Source organism: Geotrypetes seraphini, chromosome 3 (assembly GCF_902459505.1).
Source record: "Geotrypetes seraphini chromosome 3, aGeoSer1.1, whole genome shotgun sequence".
Lineage (NCBI taxonomy): Eukaryota > Metazoa > Chordata > Amphibia > Gymnophiona > Dermophiidae > Geotrypetes > Geotrypetes seraphini.
Window position 1 is genome coordinate 320735790 of NC_047086.1, and position 22853 is coordinate 320758642.

The following is a 22853-nucleotide window of genomic DNA, read 5'->3' on the forward strand; positions in this document are numbered from 1 at the left end:
GGATGCAATTGAAGCAAGCCATTCAGGTAGGGTTCCCTGAATGGAAAGATCTTAATACCCAATATAGTTTGCAAGTTTTATGTTTCCAGGCGGATTTCTTGGGACACCAAGCCGCAAAATGGTATAAATTAATATATGGATTTCTAAATAAAAAAAAGAAAACTGGACTTAGGGATATTTGGAGCATTGAGATTGGACAGACAATTTCTGCATCTCAATGGCCAAGATTCTGGTCCTGGAGATTAAGATTAACAAAGTCAGCATCTATGAGTCAAACATGGATATTTTTATTACATAGAGTGTTATGGACCCCGACGCGCTTGCAAAAAATAGATAATACTAGATCTAATAGATGCTGGCATTGTAAAATAGAAGTAGGGACATTAGATCATTTAATTTTTTTTTGTCCTTGCATAAAAGCCTATTGGAATTTAATTTGGCCCCAAATTAACATATTACTAGAAAATCATATTGGTCTCTCATATGATACCATATTATTTGGTACTGCAATGAGAACACAAAGTCCAATATCAGCAAACAATAACAAATTGCTTTTAATATTGACAGGAGTTGCCATGCAGCAAATCACACAAAATTGGAAGGATTATACCAAGCTAAATTATACATTCTGGTGGAACTCGGTGTGTCACATATACAAAATGGAGAAAATATTAGCATTACAACAAGGAAATATAAAAAATTTTAAGAAAATATGGGATCCATTGACAAAATATTCTAAAGATCAGATATCTTAACACATTGATAATAATAATATAGGGTTAGGGAGGGAAATATAGAAATTAATATGAGGAAAAATGAAAAAACAAATAACAGGGGAAAGGGATTCAATATATATGATATGATATTGTACATACAAATATAATTATTATAAACTAAATATTATGCTATTTATTTATTGTAAGAATGAAAATTTTATAAATAAAAATTTAAAAAAAAAAATTATTTCTTACAGAGCAGAACAGAAATGTTTTACTATTACTACTACTTAATCATTTATATAGCGCTTAAAGGAATACACAGTGCTGTACATTTTGACCTATAAAAATGGTCCCTGCTTGGAAGAGCTTACAATCTAACCTGGACAGATAAGGTTGGGGATGCAGAACCCAAGGTGAGAGAAGTTAGGAGTCGAAAGCACTCTCAAAGAAGTGGGCTTTTAACTGGGCCTTGAACACCGCCAGAGATGGAGCCCACCATAGGGATTCAGGCAGCTTGTTCTAAACATATGGCGCAGCAAGGCAGAAGAGACGAAGTCTGGAGTTGGCAGTTGAAGAGAAGGGCAGCGATAGAAGGGACTTACCAGCTGAGCAGAGCTCATGAGAGGGGGGGGGGGGGGAAGGGAGGGAATCATAGGGGGAGATAAGTGAAGAGAGAAAGTGCATTTCTAGACCAGTAAGAGGAGCTTGAATTGTATTCAGAGATGGATGGGAAGCCAATGAAGTGACTTTAGGAGAGGGGTAACGTGAGTAAAGTGGCTTTTCCGGAACACGAGTCGTGCAGCCAAATTCTGGACAGATTGTAGGGGAGTGAGAGGCTAAGTGTAAGGTCTGAGAGTAGCAGGTTGCAGTATTGCAGTAGTCTAAGCGTGAGGTGATGAGGATAAAGTGTTTTGGTAGTGTGCTCAGGAGAGGAAGAATAGGATTTTGGTAATTATAGGAGAAAGAAGCGGCAGGTTTTAGTGATATGTTGTATCTGGATGGTGAAGGAGAGAACAGGAAGAATGAGAGTTGCCCACAGATGGAGAACAAGGGAAGCGGAGAGGTGGGTTTAGGAGGGTCTATTTTAGCCATATTCAATTTAAGATGGTGGCGAGACATCCAGCTGACAATGTTGGATAGGCAAGCCGAGACTGATCTAGGTCCATAGCTGTCCTCCAGAGTGGATGGGTTTTGGGGCGTGGACCTTTGCTTGGTAGAGTGCCATGTGTAAACTGTTTTGCTACTATGTGATGTGGTTTGAACTTCTATGAAGCCAATGAGACATAGGAGTAGGATTTCAGCAAGTGATGGTTTCATTGTGGCTGTTTGGTTTACGAGTTATTTGGGTTTGTGAGGCGAAGCAAAAGTATGTGGCAAAGTAGAGTAGGTTTTGAGTAGTTATCTCTTTGTGGTCATAATGCATCAGCGAGGCCTTCTTTACCTGCTATGGAAGGTCAGGGGTTTTTTTTTGGTAGAGTTCTTTGCTGGTTAACAAGGTTCAACAATGTAAACACAGGTGCAACAAACAGCAACCATCCATCAAAATGCAGCACTAACATAAGAATAGCCTTACTGGGTCAGACCAACAGATCATCAAGCCCAGTAGCCCATCCTCATGGTTGCCAATCCAAGTCACCAGTACCTGGCAAAAACCCAAAGAGTAGCGACATTCTATGCTACCGATCCAGGGCAAGCAGTGGCTTCCCCCATGTCTTTCTCAATAACAGACTAAGGATCTTTCCTCCAGGCAATTGTCCAAACCTTTCTTAAAACCAGCTACGTTACTTGCTCTTACCACAACCTCTGGCATTGCGTTCCAGAGCTTAACTATTCTCTTGAGTAAAAAAATATTTCCTCCTATTGGTTTTAAAAAATATTTCCCTGTAACTTCATTCAGTGTCCCCTGATCCTTGTCAAATTTTGATGGAGTGAAAAAAATCAATCCACTTGTACCTGTTCTACTCCACTCAGGATTTTGTAGACTTTAATCGTATGTCCCCTCAGCAGTCTTTTCCAAGCTGAAGAGCCCTAACCTTTCTAGTCTTTCCTCATATGAGAGGTCCTAGGTCTTGCAATAACTGGACCACTTGAGTCACTGCACTCTCTCCTTCCATTTTTGGACGGGGCTCTGATCAGCTAAGTAGAGATGCACTTGAATTCCCTACTTTTTGAGATGGGCACTGCCACCATTACCTTGGTGAAGGCACGCAATGCCATTGCCAGTTTGAATGGAAGGGCGGAGAACTGGAAATGTCTCTCCAGCACATGGAATCTCAAAATTCTCCCGAATTGGATAAATCAGAATATGGAGGTAGGTTTCCATTAAATCAAAGAATGCCAGAAATTCCCTTGGTGCAACTGCTGTAATGACTGACTGAACACTTTCAATGCAGAAGTGTCACACCTTAAAGGCCGCATTGACTAACTTCAGATCCAGGATCGATCTCTATTCTTCTCTTTTTTGGGGATGGGGGGGCGGGTGCGTGCGACACTATGTTGTAGTGCTGCCCAATTTCCGAATTGAATCGATTCACCGATTCAAACTGGGTGAATCAATTCGATTTGTATTTAGGGGGGGAGAAAAAAAAAAAAATCGGACTCGCCTATTCGGGACCCAACCCTCCTCCCTATGCTTTCAGTCTCCTACAGGAGCGGGAGCGCTGCCTCTTGCTGGCTGTCCACTGCTGCTGCCGCTCCTTCATTAGGGGGTGAGGGTCAGTCGAGAAATGCTGGTATTCTCCAGCTTCCTCCCTGGCCTCCCGCTCTTACCTTCACTGAATTACAGCACCGGAGCAGCCTGCACAGAGGATCGCCGGTGCTTTAGCAATCCTTGCTGTCGCCTTTAGGAGCACGTTCACTCTGCCACAATCCTGCCCATGACCTCAGAGGAGGGAAGGGACTGTGGCAGAGTGAACGTGCTCCTAAAGATGACGGCAGCCTGCAAGGATTGCTAAAGCACCAGCAATCCTCTGTGCAGGCTGCTCTGGTACTGTAATTCAGTGAAGGTAAGAGCAGGAGGCTGGGGGGGGGGAAATGTAGAAGTACACAGAGGGAAGGGGGTTCAATGAGACGTGCATATGCCGGACTGGGGTAAGAAATAATGGGTCTAAAAACAAAGGAAAGGGGGAGAGAGATGGTGGACAATGGGATTTAGGGAGGGAAGGAACAGAAAGGGAGAGAAGGGATGGTTTAGAGGTCGGGAGAGACAGTGAACTCAAGGTTGGTGGAGAAGGTGGGAGAGATGCTGGATGAAAGGGTAGTTAAGAAAATGAGAGATGGTGGATCTGGGGATGGTGGGGGGGTCCATTGCTGCAGCTGCGGGGATAGACAAAAAAAAAAAAGGAATTATGCCAGACCTCCAGGGGAGGGAAGGGAAACGGAAGGGGAGGACAGAGATGGAAGATGGATGGTTAACACCAAGAAAAAAGAAAAATGACAAATGGACAGGAAACCCTGGCAAGCAAGTTATCAGAAGACAACCAGAGCGTGAGACCAATATTATTTGAATAATGACCAGAGAACAAAAGGTAGAAAAAAATTAAAAAAAAAAAAAATTCTGTTTTGTGATTACAATATGTCAGATTTGAAATGTGTAGCCTGCCAGAGCTGGTGTTAGACTACAACCATGAGCTAGGATTTAACAGAGAGAGGAAAAGTATTTTATTTGTTTCCACCACAGTGCCAGTGTGGGTAGGAGAAGGCAGAGATGTTTGAAAACAAACAAACAAAAAAATGCCCCATTACTGCATTAAATTTTGTGTAAAGCTTGGCGATTCCCAAGTGGAAATGATCTGCAAAATTCAATAGGCCTTTGGGGACAAAGCAATGGGCACCACACAGATAAAGGAGCGCTACAACCACTTCAGAGATGGCCGCACATCAGTGGAGAGTGAAGCACGTTCTGGTAGGCCCTCAACATCCAGAATTGAGATCGTCATTGACCAAGTGGGGATGCTGGTGATGCAGGATCGTTGAATCACCAAGGGGTACTACCAAGAGGTGCTGCATTGCCTTTGCAATTCTGCGAGATGCAAACGGCCGGACCTGTGGGCAGGAGGAATTGGCAACTCCATCACAATAACGCATCTGACAATTCTTCACATTTGATACGGAGTTTCCTGGCCAAACACAACACACCTGCGATTCCTCAGGTTCCCTACTCTCCCGACATGGCTCCATGTAACTTCTGGCTTTTTCCTCCCCAAGTTGAAAATGCTTCTGAAAGGGACCAGATTTCAGTCAAGAGAAGACGTCATGCAGAATGCGGAACAGTTGTGAGCAATCTCAAAAAAGACGTTCCAGCGTTGCTTCTGACAATGGCAGAACCGTTGGAAAAGTGTGTGGCAGCCTAAGGGAACTACTTTGAAGGATATTAGTATAAGATTGTTATATTTGAATACTTTTTGAACAGTCCTCGTATTTTGATTTCTTTTCTGTCAACATTTCCATACAAAATTGCTTGCTCTGTGTGTTTTTAAAAGTGATATAAATGTGTAGCCCTGGTCCCGCTCCCAGGTCTTACAAAAATAATTTATTTAGATCAGTCTTAAAGTCTATGAGTTGGGCATAGGCCAGGGCTGGGCTCAGTGGCATACCAAGGGGGGGAGGGGGGGAGGTCTGTCCCAGGTGCATGCTCTAAGGTGGTACACAACCAGCATATACTGGATCCGGAACCTCCCCACCCTACTCTGCCACTGTTGCTTTCCTGCAACAGTAAACTTTAAATTCTGTCATTGCGGGACCTTCCTGCATTTCCCAATTGCTGCCGGTCCACCCCCTCTGACATCACTTCCTTGTTCGGGAGCAGAGCCGGCAGCTGTGGGGAGATGCAAGGTCCCGCAATGACTGCTTTTAAGTTTACAGCCACTGCTGCTGGTTCGAGAAGCATCCAGCAGCGGTGGGGAGATGAGGGGGCAAAATACTGGATGGCATTGAGGTGGAGGGAGAGAGAAGGGAGCAGGATACTGGTATGGAAGGGTGGTGGAGGGAGAGAAAGGGCAGACATTGGATGTTAATGGGGAGGGGAGAGGTGGAGCTTATGCTGGATGGAAGTGGGAATGGGAGGGAGGGAGAAGAGCGTAGAGGGGCTGGGGAGGGGCATATGGGGCCTCTTTCTTTGGGGATGCTCTGAGCCTGGGGAAGCTGAGAATTGGAGGGGGGGGGGGAGGGATGTTAATCCATGCTTCTAATTAATTTTAAAAGCTATATATTTTTTTTTTGTGAACACAGTACAAAATAAGCACTCAGCAGCACCAGAGAAACAAAGTAAAGAGCAGCAAGCCATACAAACAAGAGAAACATAAAGAAGTGCAATACAAACACCATTCTAGGTATAACCAGTTGCTCACAAAATGTTTTTCCCACATGAGCCCTCCATAGCCTCCCAAACCACCCCCCATCCCCGAGTGGATAGCGCTGAGAAAAAAAAAAAAAAGAGAGAAACAAGCTTACACCAAAAGACACAGGGTACGCAAGTGAGTGAGTGTACTACCCAAACCACAAGAGAGGAGACAAGAAAAGGAAAAAGAAAAAGAAAGAGACAGCCACATAGCAAGGATGGCGCAGCCAATCCAGAGATTCTACAAATACTGTGCCCTGAAAGCGAGCTTGAGATGGCAAATCCAAGCCATCATCAGCCAGGGGAAAACACTGAAAAAAGAGAAACCAGAAGTGAGAAAGAAGCCACGCTGCTACCCCCTCTGACTCCCATTCCCTGTGCCCGCCGAAGAAGCTAGGAAGCTTAGAATTTCATGAGGTCTAGTTCCAGGAGATCTCACTTACATAAAAAGAGCTGGAATGCCTGAGCCAAAATTCTCAATATCCATGATGTAGAAGATTTCACTATTACTAACATTTACACTTTCTAGAGCAGGGGTGCCCAACGCGTCGATCGCAATCGACAGGTCGTTCGCTCAGGCGACCCCAGTCGATCGCACAGCAGGTTCCCTTCTTCCCTTCTCTTTTTTTCCCCTCCTGACTGGCCCGCCTCTTAAAGAACGCTGGCCAATCAGAGTGCTGGAAGGGTGGTGTGAAGGTCGGTGGGGGACGGAGCTCAGCGCATCACAAGAAATAGAAGCGCCTGTAATGATTGAGGTAAGAGCGAGGCCTAATGCTGCCCGATATACAATTTAAAAACCCCCAAAAATCGGCCTCCCAATCAGTGGCGTACCGAGGTGGGGTGGTCCGCCCCCGCCCCGGGTGCACGGTTTGGAGGGATGCACAGCCGTCCGGGTCCTCCTGCCCTTCCTTTCCACCGGTCTGCGCACGGGGCTCGCACCCGCCGCCCAAATGGTGCTGTTGGTTATCGCGAGACTCGCAGGAGTTGACGGCACCATTCGAGCGTCGGTGCGGGACCAGGCAGGCGCAAGCCCCGAGCGCGGACCGGGGGAAAAGAAAGGCAGGATGACCCGGACCTGGCCGGCTGTGCACCCCTCCAAGCCGTGCACCCGGGCGGATCGTCCCCTTCTAAATCCATTGTACTTGTCTTTTATTCAGTTCCACTAATGAGCATTGTGACAGGCAGTTCTTATGGGGCAGTTCTTGGAAGTATTTCTTTGTTTTTCTGTGCCTAAGTATTCTATTACTTTAACTTCCTTATTCCTGTGGGGATCTCCAAAGGGGACGAATGGGAGACGGCCGGTGGCAGGTGGTACTTTAGCAATTCTTACAGGTTGCCATAGGCCTCAGGAGCTGTCTTCCCTCTGCCGTGGTCCTGCCCCTCCTCTAAGTCAGAGACAGGCTTGGGGCAGAGGGAAGACAGCATTTTTATTGTTGGTAGATCATTTTGACTTGGTCATTTTAAAAGTAGCTCGCAAGCCCAAAAAGTGTGGGCACCCCTGTTCTAGAGTGTACACAGCGCTGTACATTGTAACATACAATAAATGGGCCATGCTTATATTTTACGGAGAGAAAGTCTATCCAAACTCTTTTCCTGACTCATAAAATGATATGCCAACAGAAGAGGAAGATGAGGGTCCACCCACTGAAGTAGAACCACAACTTTAACCGCCAACTGAGTACATCTGCCTAGGCTGTAGAGAAATACCTCCATCATAATATTGACTGAAAAGATCTTCAGCATCATTATGGAAGAATGGTCTGAAGCTCCAGAAAGGTAGCCTGACCATGCTCCAGAGTAGAAGAATGAACAAGTACCGAGTCGCCTCTTAAGACCAGACTCCTGGAGCTGGAAGGCACCGAGCCCCCCAACCCAACAGCCCGAGACGTTTGGTGACCATGAGCTAGTCCAGCAAAGACTGAGGCATGCCTTTGAAAAGAAAAATCTTGCTGAGCCACCAAATCATAGAGAGCGATGCTTGAGGAGCCTACCAAATAATTGAAGCCCTGAGATACCAGGAACCACCGGAACAAAAGTGACTGCTGTAGCGTTATAATGGGAAAGAAAGCCGAAGTTCCCAGTGGAGTCAGCAACATGGATCCTAGAACCAGTACAGAATCCCATACTCTTGGTCATGTTGACTGAAGAAGAATGCAAACCTGAGACTGTGACCCATCGCCCTAGTCTCTGGGAAGAAACACATTTCTCTCCTATATGAATAAAAACATCTCCCCGAAATATCTATAAATAGTACAGGAGAAAAGAGCGCTGTGCAAATTCGATGATTCATGTCCAAAGAACTGAGGAAAAGAAACCACCCTTTTCGTGTCAGTCAAATGGCCCAACTGGAAGATGTCCGAATCAGTCAGTCAAGAAGAAAGTAGGTGAATCACCTGGTAGTGCCACAACGGTACCACTGCCCACATTTTCCAAAATGTTCGTAAAGCCTTGGGTAGGCGCAAGGGAATGTGCCAAAACCGAAAGCGCTGCTCCAAGGGAGGTAAGCAAACCTAGTGCCGATTCGGAGTCTATAGTGAAAATGTAAATATTCTCCCAGTTTTTCTGTAGAAATGTGTAACCCTGAGAAACTAATTCAGCAGAATGGGATCCAGCCTGCCCAATGCCCCCGTCTTGGACACCATGGAGTAAGTGGAACAACATCCCTTAGTTCCTGAAGAACTACAAGAACTGCCCTGAGGACCAGTAACACTAAAAAGGGAGACACAAAATAGACTCCAAGAACGAACCGGAAACCTGAGGAGGATGCAAAGTTGCAAGCATAAAAATGTTCACAGCCCCCTGACCTAATATTATAGCGTCTTCCCCCTCATGAGAAAGCCTGAAGAGTCATTGGAAGAAGTCAAAATAGTATCATATGTCAAGGCTACCAGATTTTCTAACATCCTATTTATTTGAGGCCAAATTGATTTCCAGAATGATAAGATAAATGGACAATAGATACTATTTTATTTATTGAGAGCAAGAAGTCAAATTTCGTCAAGTAACAACAAACTTCTGTTTATTTTAACTGGAATAGCAATACAACAAATAACATAATTGGAAAAAACATGACAGGTTAAATTACAATTTCTGGTGGAATTCTGTATGTCATATATACAAAATGGAACTCACCATTGCAACACAAATTTCAAAAAGTCTGGAGATCGTTAACTGATTTCTGTAATGAATGATTAACTTTTCCCATGATAAGATTTTTGATTAGAGGGGTATGGGGTGGGATTTTATCTCTGATTATTATCTACTATATCAATATTTGAATGTCTTTACAATAAAGTTGATTTTAAGTATTATTGAATTGGGAGGGAGGGAGGGGTGGGGGATTATTATATTCAATAAGAATGATATAAATTTAGATTTCTTGCATAATATTATAACTTTATATAATATTAATTTTCTAAAGAAATGTTAAATTTGATGTTAATATGTGAGTTAATCAAGTGTGTATATTCAAGTTTCTAATGAGTTTGATACACTTGTAACATAAGAAAATGAATAAAGATTTATAAAACTAGAAGTCAAGATCCCCTCAGAATGAAGTGAAGAAGGTCAGGGAACGGCAGGATGAGAACTGTAGGATCTGTAAGAAGAAAGAAATTCTCCTAGGAAAAATCAAGTTTCGCAATGTAAAGAGTATACTGGAACCATGATAACAGTACCAACTCCATGCAACATGAGCGAAATACATATGTCCTTTAAAGTGAATACGTACTAGACGCAATCAAGATGCTGCATCTACCGCCCTGTGGAAAACAGCATCCTAACAGGTATCAAAGCTCACATCACTAATGAGAGTCTCTGTTTTAAAGAGCTTACAATCTAGTTATTACAGACAAATAGAACGCAGAGGTAGGAAATTAAAGGGAGAGATGAGGAGAAAGGGTAGAGGAATATAGAGGGAATGATAGAGAATGGGTGCTTTACAAGTGGGCTGGGGTTAGGACTTAAAACGTAGCTTCAAAGAAGTGGGCTTTCAGCATAGATTTGAATACCACCAGAGATGAAGCCTGATGCACCAAGATAGCCTGGGCAGTTTGTTCCAGGCATACAGCACAGAAAAGTAGAAGGGACAGAGTTGGCAGTAGAGGAAAAGGGTACAGATAAGAGACTTATCCAATGAACGGGGTTCCCAGGGAAGAAGGAGTATAGGAAAACACAAGAGGAGAGATACTGAGAAGATGCAGAGAATATACTTGTAGGTCTATAAGAAGAGTTTGAACTGTAAGTGGAAACAGACAGGGAGTCAATGAGGGGTAACGCGAGTATAACGACACTAGTAAAATATGAAGCATGCTGCAGCATTCTGAACAGACTGAAGGGGGGATGAGATGGCTTAGCAAAAGACCTGTGAGAAGCAAATTGCAGTAATCCAGGCAAGAGATGACGTGTGTACGAAGGTCTTAGTGCTCAGAAGGGAAAGGCCGGATTTTAGAGATGCTGTTGTAGAGGAAGAAATGGCATGTTTTGGCAATCTATTGGAAATGCAAAGAGAGAAAGAGATCAAAGATGACTCTGAGGCTGCGAGCCAATGAGACAGAGGATGAGTGTGTTATTCACAGATATGGAGAATAGAGGCAGAGGAGAGGCAGGTTTAGGAGGAAATCTAAAGCGTTCAGTCTTGGCCATGTTTTAGATGGCAGCAAGATATCCAGGTAGCAATGTCAGATAGACAGGATGAGATTTGGGCCTGGATTTCTATAGAAATTTCATCATAGAGGTAGACCTATGAGTTATCAGCATAGAGGTGATACTGGAAGCCATGGGAGGAGAGTAGACTACCAAGGGAAGAGGTCCCAGGACAGAGACCCGAGGTACACCTTCTGATAGCGGAATGATAGTGGAGGATCCTCCAGCGTTTACGCTAAAAGTGTGATGGGAAAGATAAGAAGAAAACCATGAGATAACGAGAGCCCTGAAACCTAAGCAGTATATCAATGAGTAAGTGGTGATCTACAGTGTCAAGACCACAGATGATTAAGGAGGATGAGGATAGAGGAGAGGCCTTTGTATATTTACTTTATTGCCCCTTGAATATATGAATTACACAGTTCAATTATAAAATAAGACATCAAAAACCTCTTCTGCTGACATATGGAATCTGAGAGCATTTGGAAGCACACTGCCATATTCCCATCGTAGTGCTCGGATCCGAAGCAAACGATCATAGCTGTTAAACAAAGCAACAGACTGTTAACCATAGTTTAATTCTGAGAGATTCACAATTTCATTCCACCCATAGCTAATAGCAAATCCTGCATATACTGTATTTATCTACTCCATTTTGTGAATCAGGTTTCTCTAGCCACTTTACCACAAAAATATCTATTGTAAAGATATAAAAATTTCCCAGAAGTTTGGAAAAGGGAATAAATAGGGAAAACTATAAAGCCTATATTTTATGATCTTCCTATTTAATTGTATTTAGTGATTGGTCAAGCAAAATTGTTTAATGCACTCATGATAAAAATCTGATGCATATATCAATGTCAAAAGCAATTCTACAAAAATGAGGACCAGTATATTTTATGTAGGAGTCAGATTAAAACAATATTTTGGTCTGTTAATATAATGTTTGAAATAAACCATAGTTAAACTCTGCAAGGTACACACACATTTGTGCCTTAAGAAATTAAGATTACCGTATTTTCACTCATATACCGCGCACACGGGTATAGCGCGCGGGAAATTGTAATTTATGTAAATAAATTTTTATATACCGCGCACACCCGTATACCGTGCATGCCGCCCCGATTCTCCCGTCGCCGCCCGACTCCTTTCGCCCGCCCCGACTCTCCTCTCCTCTTTGAAGTCCTGTCCCCACCCTGAAAGCCTGATGCCCCCCCGACGTCCGATTCACCCCCCCGCAGGACCGCTTGCACTCCCACCCCGAAGGACCGCTAGCACCCCCACAGCCTCCCCTCCCCCATCATGGAGAAGCTGCCTACCGTTGTCCTGCTGCTTCCTCTTCCGGCGGTCCCGCCCTTTCTCGGGGGGGAGGGGGGGAGAACTATGTAAAAAAAAAAAGTGTACAACGCGCTCACGAATATAACGCGCATGGTTATACTCGGTTTGTAAAATCGTGTATAACGCACGCGTTATATGCGTGAAAATACGGTAACCGTTAACAAAATTTCAAAATGTCACCAAGCAAAGACAAAAAACCCAAAATGGTCATTATTTGTTTATTATGGAGCAATTACGAAGTTGCGGTAAAAAGTGGCTTTAGCATGCTCTTAGGCGTGCATCTTTCCCAAGCGCTAAGGCCATTTTTATCATAGTAGTAAGAACAGATGTGCGTAAACTAATTAATCAACTGGGTGCTAATAACTAATTATTGGTATTAACTGGAGTTAATTGGCACAAATTTGGATTTACATGCACATCTGTCTATGTGCTATAATTCTGTGCGCCCAAAGTGGTCTCATGCAAAACCCAAAAAGGAGACATGGCTATAGGAGGGGCATGGGCAGGTCAGGGGTATTCCAAATATTTAGGCACAATGCTATAGAACAGTGTTTTTCAACCTTTTTACACCTATGGACCGGCAGAAATAAGAATTATTCTGTGTACTGGCATCGGTCCGTGGACTGGCGGTTGAAGAACACTGGGCTAAGTTGTGGACCAGACCCTGCCCATCTCTATCCAATCTCCACCCCAGACCCCGCCCCCATAATAGTACTAATTGCACCTTGCACTTCCCATGCCTCATCTGGAAGCCTTCCCTCTGACATTGCAATGTCAGAGAGAAGGCTTCCGGTTCAGGCACAGGATGCCCGTAGGAGCCACTGCCCGTGGCTTTGTGCACTGAATCAGTTAGGAAGAGGGAGCTGGCTCGAAGATAACGCCGCATCGATCGCACCGTGGACCGGCGGTTGAAGAACACTGTTTTGGGCCTGATGCACGTGCTGGCTCTGTGGACCGGCAGGAAATTTCTGTGGACCGGCACTGGTCCATGGACCGGTGGTTAAAGAACAATGCTATAGAATACCAGGGCTATACATCCATATTGCGCACCAGGATTTATTTTATCTAAAAAAATTATATCCCACCTATTCTTAGGTGGGTTACAAAATAACCATACATAAAATTATTAACACATGGACATAAACCATCTCTCAAACATTCATATCTCCATTCTCCTTTTCCACGTAAAACACAATAGTCTAAAATATACAAACATTCCCATACAACCGAACTATTTAAAAATTTGTTCTATAACAAGTTTCATCAGGCATCAAGTCGTCACACCTAAAGTTGGGCATGAGAATCTGCTCTAAGCATTACACTATAAAGGATGTTCAACCCAGATTGACCTTTATAAAATAGCGCTTAATGTCTATTTTTTGCAGCACCTATATTCAAGCACCATTTACTGAATCTGGCCCTTTTTGTAGTAATGTCATACAATAAAGTTGCCACTATACAGAGGAAGGCTACTAAAATGGTGCATTGTCATCATAAGGCGTATGGGGACAACCTTAAAGATCTCAATCTGTATACTTTGGAGGATAAGCTCAGGAGGAATCATCTAAGGAAATTTTTCTGTAAAAAGAAGTGTGTAGTAGATGCGTGGAACAGTCACTCAGAGGAAGTGGTGGAGACAAGACTGTCTGAATTCAAGAAATAGGATAGGCATGTGGGATCTCTTAAAGAGGAAGAGATAATGGTTACTGCAGATGGGCAGACTGGATGGGCCATTTGGCCTTTATCTGCCATCATATTTCACTAGCGAGCACCATTTAAAAAAAAGTGTTACCATGTGAGCACTTACTGCTACACATTTTGTAGGCAGTAACGGTTCATGTTGTAAGTGTAGACTAACCAGTTGATATGCAGCGAGGTACCTGTGTCGATTAGCACAGGAATGCCCACACTTTACCTCTTGACACTCCTCAAAAAATTAAAATATATTTTCAGCTTGGTTAATATGACATTTGCCAGTTACAGTAGGACACCTGAGCAGGTGCCATGATACGCCATTTTAAGTAAACAAACTAAGTGGAACTGGTGATCTGGATGAAACCAATTTATTCAAAAAAAATAGTCACAAAAATGAATAGGACATTAGCGCATGACATTACTACAAAAAGGGCCATAAATGGCGCTTGAATATAGGTGACCAAGACCCTATGACAGGATCCAGTTCAAAGTGACCCAAGGCAATGTCATGCTTTCCTTGAGGGTCCTTCACTGTAGTACCAATATAGGATATTCATATGGAAAAGCTAATCCATGTGTTAACTGCCTTAATACGTTTTAGTAAAAGGACCCCTAAAAGAGGTAGAGACTATACAGGAAGACCACGAAAGCTAAGAGAAACCTAGATTTTTAGGAGGTCATAGAACTGGAACCATGTTGGCACCATCAGATCATATCACCCACTTGTATGGCTTCTTTATCCTGCTTGTGAATGGAGAATATTTTAACGTGCACAAGCATCAAAATTCTCATTTTGCTTACTCCCTCCCAAAACTGAGATTTTCTTCATTCCACTAAGTAATGGACTGTAGTAATAATGCAAGTTAAAGCAGCAACTTACAGATATGCAACAACACAACGTCGATTTCTCAACAGGCAACAGTGTCGAAACTTAATTGTTGGGATTAGATCATTTCGTCCTTCTGATTTGGCCTCATTGCTATATACAAAAATTAGAAAAATAAAAGCATCTTAATATAGTGTCAAATAGAAGGATAAATTTGGTCTTACCTGATAAATTCCTTTCCTGAAGGCCTACTACACTAGATGTATGGGTTATACCCCCTGACGGCAGCAACTGGTAGAGACAAAGAACACAGTACAAGCCTAGCATTTGCCATTAAAAAATAAATGAAAATGCAGAACAAGTTTAAGCGGGGGAGGGGGAGGTGAAACCCTTAGGTGCTCAATTCTTGTTCAATCTTTCTTCATCTGTCTCTTTGTAAGGGGAGTAAAATGTCTGCAAACTATGGACAAAAAGAGCTTCAGCACTGGTGAGACTACCTTTTAAGGGAGCGAAGCTGTCCCTTGGAGGGAAATGGGCTGTCTAGCACAAATCAAAGAAAGGAGTACATCAGGTATTATCCATGCCAGACCAATCCATACAAGCATGAGAGGCTGCCACTTGGACCCAGAGTGACACCACTGTGAAACCTTTGTTGAAACCTGCTTGAAGGAAAGCCAGCACCACTGAGATCGGAGCAATAAACAGCTCCATCTTTTCATTCACGCACCAGTGCTGAAGTATTTTCCATGTTTTGGCATAAATAGATTGTTGTAGACTTTTTGGTTCCGAGGAGTAAGAATAACTTCCTCTTGAGTATCTTTTGCTCTCTAATGCCGCGCACTCAAGAGCCATGCTATAAGACCAAAGTAATCCGGATCTATGACCACTGGATCCCGAGAGAGAAGATCAGGATGTACCTGTAGTCTGAGATCTTTGTACCTCTGCAGACATAACCAAGTCTGCATACCATGGAATGTGTTGCCAATCTAGTGTCAAAAGCACCACACTACCCAGGGTGGCTTGATATTCTGTGGAGTATTTGCCCCATCATGGGCCATGGAGGAAATATGTACAAGAGCTCGTTCTTTGGTTATGGCTGGACCAGGGTGTACAGCCCTGCACTTCCAGGCTTGATCTTGGACTGAAGAAACAGCCTGCTTTCTTGTTGTTCAACATAACCATCAGGTCCAAATTTGGGTGGCCAGAGCTCCGAACAATGGCTTGGAATGCTTTTGTAGATAAGGTCTACTGTCCTGGGTCTAATGTCTGCCTGCTGAGGAAATTGGCCTGGACATTGTCCACTTCTGCTACATGAGCTGTGAAAATTATTTTAAGATGGAGTTCTGTCTATCAGAACAAGTGGGGTTTTCAGACCCAGCTGAGCACTTTTGGTGATTGATAAAACATCACTGCTGTAGCATTGTCCGAGAAGACTTAGACAGCCTTGTCCCTCCAGACTTCTCCAGCAATGCCAATCGAATGGCCTAAGCTCCAGCCTTTCTCTGGGAGGCCAACCACTATCCCTGCACCAGGCACCAATTACAATGACTTCCCCAGCTGAACAGGCTGGCATCCGTTGTCAGAATAATCCACAGGACTATCTGGAGGGGCATGCTTTTCAATAATAACTGTGGATGGAGCCACCAAGACATGCTGCTGCAGGATTCCAGGGTCCACGGAAGCGTCATCTGAAGAAAGACAATAGAGACAACAGCATGCTCTGCAGGGGATGCAGGTGAGCCTTTGTCAAACGAACTACATCTATAGTGGCTGCCTTGGAGCATAGCACCTGGAAGTAGTGCCAAGCTGATGGGGCTGGCCTGGCCGTCAAATCTTCTGTCTGAGTGCCTGTGAAAGACAAATGCGGATTTCAGCTGTGCTGAAAAGAACTCCCAGGTATTCCAGGAATTGGGACAAAACCAGTTGGCTCTTGTGAAATTTACTATCCAGCCCAGGTTCTGCAAGACCTGGATCACTTGATTCACTGCTCATTCTCCTTCCGAGAACAGGGCTCTGAACAGCAAGTCATCCAGGTACAGATGCACTTGTAATCCTGCCCTAGAGATGCGCAGCAACCACCACCTTAGTGAACTTGTGGGGTGCTGTCGCAAGACCAAAGGGGAGTGCCGAGAACTGGAAATGTTTCTACAGGACATGGAATCTTAGGAACTTCCTGTTAATCGGAATTATGGGAATACACAAGGCTTCTGTCAAGTCTAGGGAAGCCAGAAATTCCCACAGTGCTACTGCTGCAATGACCAACTGCACTATTTCCATGTGAAAGCGTGTAACTTTCAGAGCCACACTGGTGTATGCGAGATCCAGTATGGGTTTTCATCTTTTGAGCCTTTCTTGGGCACTATAAAGTACTGTATATGGAGCCCGATCAGATTTTGGTATCATCCACAAAGAGGCAAATTTTACGCGACAGCCCTTCAGCAATATCATTTATAAAAATGTTAAAAAACAGGCCCAAGAACAGAACCTTGAGGCACACCACTGGTAACATCTCATTCCCCAGAGTGATCTCCATTGATCACTACCGTCTATTACCTTCCACTCAACCAGTTCTTGACCCAGCCCATCACATTGGGACCCATCCAGAGGGCACTCAAGTTTATTAGACATCTGTGTGGAACACTGTCAAAGGCTTTGCTAAAATCTAAATACACCACGTCTAGCACACTCCCTCTAACCAATTCTCAGGTCACCCAAAGAAATTGATCAGATTTGTCTGACAAGACCTACCTCTAGTGAATCCATGCTGTAAGATGCACTCTTAATCTGCTCAGGATAGAACACCAAGCATATGATGCCTGCTGAAGTCTAATTGCAACTATTGCAAAGAGTCAGTAATGAGTTCTCACAGCCCCAAAGACTTGAACAGCTGGTATACTGTGAGGTTTTCCCCTTGGTCAAGGGCCACCGTTGTTTCTTGTGTACTCACCCCAATTTGTGATCCTGCTATCTCCAAGCAGAGAAGACTCGTTCTGTGATAGCAAGGGCATAGTCTGACCCCTCATCTTCATCTTGGGATTGTGGCCAGACTCATGCATCCTGGGAGCTCATATCCCCCTGCGTGGCCCCTGGCTCACTGCCAGACCTCATATGAGGATCTTGACTCTCCAAATAAGCTCTACACATCAAATTCACAAATTCTGGAGAAAAGGCTTTACTAGGCAGTGCTGTCCCCTTTAGGTAACGCCACCTTATGTCTATCGGGCTCCACAGCTTCCACGCTCCTACACTTTGATAAGTCACTGTTCTGGGGCTCCAGAAGAAATTTTCTTCTGGCAAACAGGCTCACCAGTGTCTCCTCAGACTGAAGGGAAGCTAAGTACAAAGAAGCTTTCAACCCCTTTACACGCTGCGCAGCACCTGGCGCAAGGGCACTCTTCAGGCATCCATCCAGAGCAAATTTGGCATGAATTAGGGGTAAAAAGGAACTGTGCACAGGAAGGGGGAGGCAAAATTGTAGCTGGCATCCTGAAGAGCTTGCTGAGCCTTCTTTGGGCACCTGATAGAAGCTTAACTCGCCTTCTGAAATGCAGGGGCTTGAGCGCTGGCTAAGGGTACTGACCTCGAGCTCCAAAACATTTTCTGCAGGCTGCCCAAACAGGTCCCCAAGGGATTAAACTGCTGGCTGCAGACCAGAGTATGCTTCTTCCCCAGGCAGGCAGAACTTACCCCTGCACAGAGGAGCTCTGGTGTACCAAAACCTGCAAAAAATGCAATAAAGTACCGAAAATAAAGAAATATACAGAGGCGATCAGAAAGACACCTTCCAATTCGCATGCAAAAGGAAAAACTGAAGGGGACAGTAGAGCCCTCTGGAGGAGGAGTTGAAACATTGGAGTGGATTCCTTCTGCACTGCTCGCCAGTGTGGGGAGAATACCCTACTGTCCAGAATGATACATATTGTACTAGAAAATCTATTATAATTAATTTTCTTTATTAAATTCATCTACATGGTTTTACTGTTTAGCTCTTCTGCAAGCCTCCCAAATTTACCACTTCCCATTAGATTCCAGAAGATTCATTCACTTTCTATCTCTCTCTTCACAAAATTTAAGACAGGTGGTTGAAAAAACAGGGCACAGCTCTTTCTAACTGTGCCAGCTATTAAATTCCTGCATCACAGCAGTCCTTGGCACAACCTTCACTTGCTCAAAAGCAAAGAAGGCATTTTGCATAAGGCGTGCAAGTACCGTCACCTCTCACATAGCTTAAAAGGCAGACTCCTGGAATGGGAATCAAGCCAAGTTCTTTAGTTTGGCAGCATATACTACTAATCCATTTGAATTTGCTTATCCCAATAAAAAATGAGCTATTAGAAAAACATATTGGTCATGTCCATAAAAGCAAATGAAAACCTGCCTCCAATACCAGAAAACAAAATGATTTAAGCCCATCATGCTAAGTCATGAATGCATGTCATGTGGAAAAACATTTGATTATGAATCTCCATTTATCAGTTATTTATATAAAAGGATTGTTTTATCTGATGTGACAGTTACAATCAGTATATGGGGGAAGGAGGGTTGCAGGTTTCATATTTGGTGGCACTTCTATTTACACTACAGGTCTTAAAAACGACAAGACTTACACATCTGCCTGGTTCTGTTCATAAAGAGCTTTCATTTCCTCCAGAACTTGTCTGATTCCATCTTCCTACATGGATAGAAACAAATTAGGGCAAACATTCATTTTATTTCCTCCAAAATTAAAAATTTAGTATGTAAAATGTGCAGTTATTTACCTGTAACTGTGCGCTTTTACTCTGTTCAAATGACAACAGGTAGATTCTCACATGTGGGCAATGTCATCCACAGAGCGTGGACAGTATTAAAGTATACTGTCATTTTAAAAAATTTCAAAAGTCTCAAGACTGCCCATACCGCGCATGTGCTGGTGCCTTCCCACCCGACGTCGGTTCGCAGGACCATCACTTCAGTATAAAAGCTAAGAAGCCAACTAGGGAAGGTGGGAGGATTGTAAGAATATCTGCCTGCTGTTCTCAGATAACTTACCTGCAACAGGTGTTAACTGTGCTTTACCCCAGAACAAGTGGGCAGCATATTCTCACATGTGGGACTCCCTAGCTGCCAGGGTCATAGAGCATAGTTAAATAAAAAAAGGGTTGGAAGGAAGTTGGCATCTATGTGGAAAATAAATTTTGAAGAGTTACTTGGCTGAACTGACTTTCTGATCTGAAATGATTCGCCAAAACAGTAGTAGGATGTGAAGATATGAATTGGATGACCAAGTAGCTGCTTTACAAATGTCTTGAATGGGAGTGGCATGTAGATGGGCTACTGAAGTTGCCATTGCTCTTATTTTATATACAAGCCCAAAACGAAGCAGTTGGTGTTCGAGGCATCGACACTCTTTATGTTGATGTCAATGGTGATCGGTGAGCATCATTCATTGAATCAGCAGGCATGGTCAATGTTCCTGGTGTCCTGAAAAACTTTTCTTTTTGGGCTTTTCTGACTTTCAACGACTTTTCTGAAGTGTAGAGCAGAGGGTGCAGGAAATATTGCAGTGTTCTGGACCTAGGCACTGTACACACTTTTTGTGTGTGTCAGTTGACAAATAGTCCGATTACATCTGGGTAAACTGCTTAAAGCAGCTTGTAGCCTAGGACATGGAGAGGAACACTGCTGACATGAGGTTAAAAAAACACCACACCTCAATTGTCAGGGAGGTTCAAGTAAATGCTAAGTTGAAAAGGGATTAATGTTCCTGGCCCAAAAACAGGCTGAGTCCGAAAGCCCCAAACAAAAATAGTTGAAAACAAGAAATTTTAAAAATCAAAAATAAAGGAAGAAAAAACAGAATAGAAAAAAGGCAAAACAAGTAAAAACATTTGACTTGCTTGGAGAGACTCCAAGAAACACAGCTTCTTAAAGACTGATGGTCCCACAAACCGACACTGGGAGGGAAGGCACCTGCACGATATGGGCAGTCTCAAAGACCTAAAAAAAAATTTTCAAAGTGACAGTACATTTTAACACTGTCTGTACCAGGCTCTTTGGATGAAGTCACCCACATATGAGAATATGCATGCTTCAGGAATATGAGAGAGCTAATTTAGGTACATCAGAATATGGCTCAAGAATCATAAGAAAGAAGCTTATTAATATGCAAGATCTGTAACGGGGTGGGTAAGGGAGCTCTGCTTAGTCTCTACCCTAGATGCAAAGAGCAATTGAATTCAGCAATTACATGCTAATGCTAACCAGAATCTATAAAAGAAAGAAGAATTAATCAGTCAAACATTTTACTGAAAACACAATATTTTATATTTTGGTGTAGAAGCATATTTTCATGCTTTCTGAAAACAGCAGTTCACCATTAAACAAGTGTATCACATGCCTAACCATGGTGAAATGAATAAGAATCCAAAGGGGCAAAGTGAGCCTGGTCTTCAAGAAGAACCATACTTTAATAGCAACAAAAATAATACATAAAAACAGTCATTCAAACAAACATGGGACTCTACACGAATCATGTTTCAAGGTAGAGAATGACACGGTGGCGGTTTACCCACGGCCACCGCATTTTAGCCGCGGGTCACCCGCCGAAAACGGGGAAGAAAACTAGCAGTCGCTGCGGCGACGGGGACAAGGCCATTCACCGCCCGCGGGGCGGTGAATGGTCTTGTCCCCGCAGTGAGGCATGAAGGATCGCGCGGTCCCCGCAGCTCACACCCGCCTGCCCAATCGATTCTAGTGTTTAGCCAGCTCTCTCCCTTCTCCTCACCTTAGTTTGTAGATTTTCTTTTTCGGCGACCCGCACGCGCGGCTGCTCAGTGTTCAATCTTCTGCTCTGACGCAACTGGAAACAGGAAGTTGCAGCAGAGCAGAAGATTGAACACTGAGCAGCCGCGAGTGCGCGGCTCTCTGATAGCGTGCGGGTCGCCGAAAAAGAAAATCTACAAACTAAGGTGAGGAGAAGGGAGAGAGCTGGCTAAACACTAGAATCGATTGGGCAGGCGGGTGTGAGCTGCGGGGACCGTGCGATCGCTAGTGTTCCCGGCTCAAATTGGAAGGAGGGAGTGAAAGGGAAAGGGGATGAAGTTGGAAAGAAAAACCCACAGCAGGAAAGAAAGGGAAGGACTGGCAGGTGAGCCAGATGCTAGAAGCAGGGGGGGGGAAAGAAAGAGGGAAAAAAGCTAGATGGGGTTGAAAAGAAGAGACACACTGGTATGGAAGAGGAAGATAGGGAAAATCTGGACACAGGAAGGTAACAGAAAGAGGGGAAATTATGTGCATGGGGCATAGGGACAGAGACATAAAGGGGACATGCCATGGGGATGGTATATGGACACAGGGGGGGGGCAATGGCAGATACATATGGGAGATATTAGAAATGGGGAAAATAGGAGCACAGAAGCGAGATGGTTTGTGGGGATGGGACAGGGACCGAGCTCGCAGGCTCCAGTGGCTTGCACAAATTACATTGTAACGTGCCATGAAAATAAGAGGGAGGAAGGTAGATAGATAGGCCACGCGAGAGAAGCTGAAGGGTGGTAGAAAGGAACAGATGGTAAAGGAGGGAGGGAAGGGTGGTGGTGGAAAGGAATAGGACAGACATTGAAGGAGGGTGGAGAGGAACAGACCCCGAAGGGAAATGTGGAAGACAGAATGGGAAGACAGATGCCAGACTATGGGGGAACGGAGGGAAGAAGATGGGTGCTAGACCAATTGGGGGGGGGGGTTAAGGGAGAGGCACAGTAACAGCAAATGGAAGACGCAGAGAGAAGACACACAGTGGATGGAAGGAATTCAATGAGAAGATGTGGAAAGCAGAAACCAGACAACAAAGGTAGAAAAAAAAATTATATTTATTTATTTATTTTTTGCTTTAGGATAAAATAGTATATTAGTTGTGTTGATAAAAATTTATAAACAAAGCCCTGCCAGCTGAACATCTCTTTCTCTAGTTCAGCAGCAGGAACTTTGATTTATAAGAAAGGAATAAGCTAAATATTACAGTACTAAGGCTTATATGGATGCAGCGGGGACGGTGACGGGGCGGTGAATGGGATGGCAGTGGCGGTGACGGGGCGGTGAAAGGGATGGCGGTGACGGGGTGGTGAAGGGAACGGCGGTGACGGGGCGGTGCAGAGGATGGTGGGCCGGTGACGGGGACAGATTTTTTCCCCGTGTCATTCTCTATTTCAAGGCTCCAATTGCACAGTCCTCTCCATTCCCCTTCCTGTGTACTGCAATAGGAAGTCAAACAGTTAGTTATTTAATGTAGCTTGTGAAGACTGTAGGATACTGC

At 44.0% G+C, this 22853-nt stretch overlaps 1 protein-coding gene across 1 annotated transcript in view; it reads right to left on the reverse strand.

The window, feature by feature from the left end:
* Nucleotides 1-22853, reverse strand: part of GINS1 (GINS complex subunit 1) — a 46339-nt gene that overhangs the window by 12631 nt on the left and 10855 nt on the right. The window contains exons 2-4 of the mRNA XM_033936460.1: nucleotides 19168-19232; nucleotides 14615-14713; nucleotides 11152-11242 (exon numbers count right to left, since the gene is read on the reverse strand). Of these exons, the coding sequence (XP_033792351.1) occupies nucleotides 11152-11242; nucleotides 14615-14713; nucleotides 19168-19232 (255 nt within the window). The remainder of the gene's footprint in view (nucleotides 1-11151; nucleotides 11243-14614; nucleotides 14714-19167; nucleotides 19233-22853) is intronic.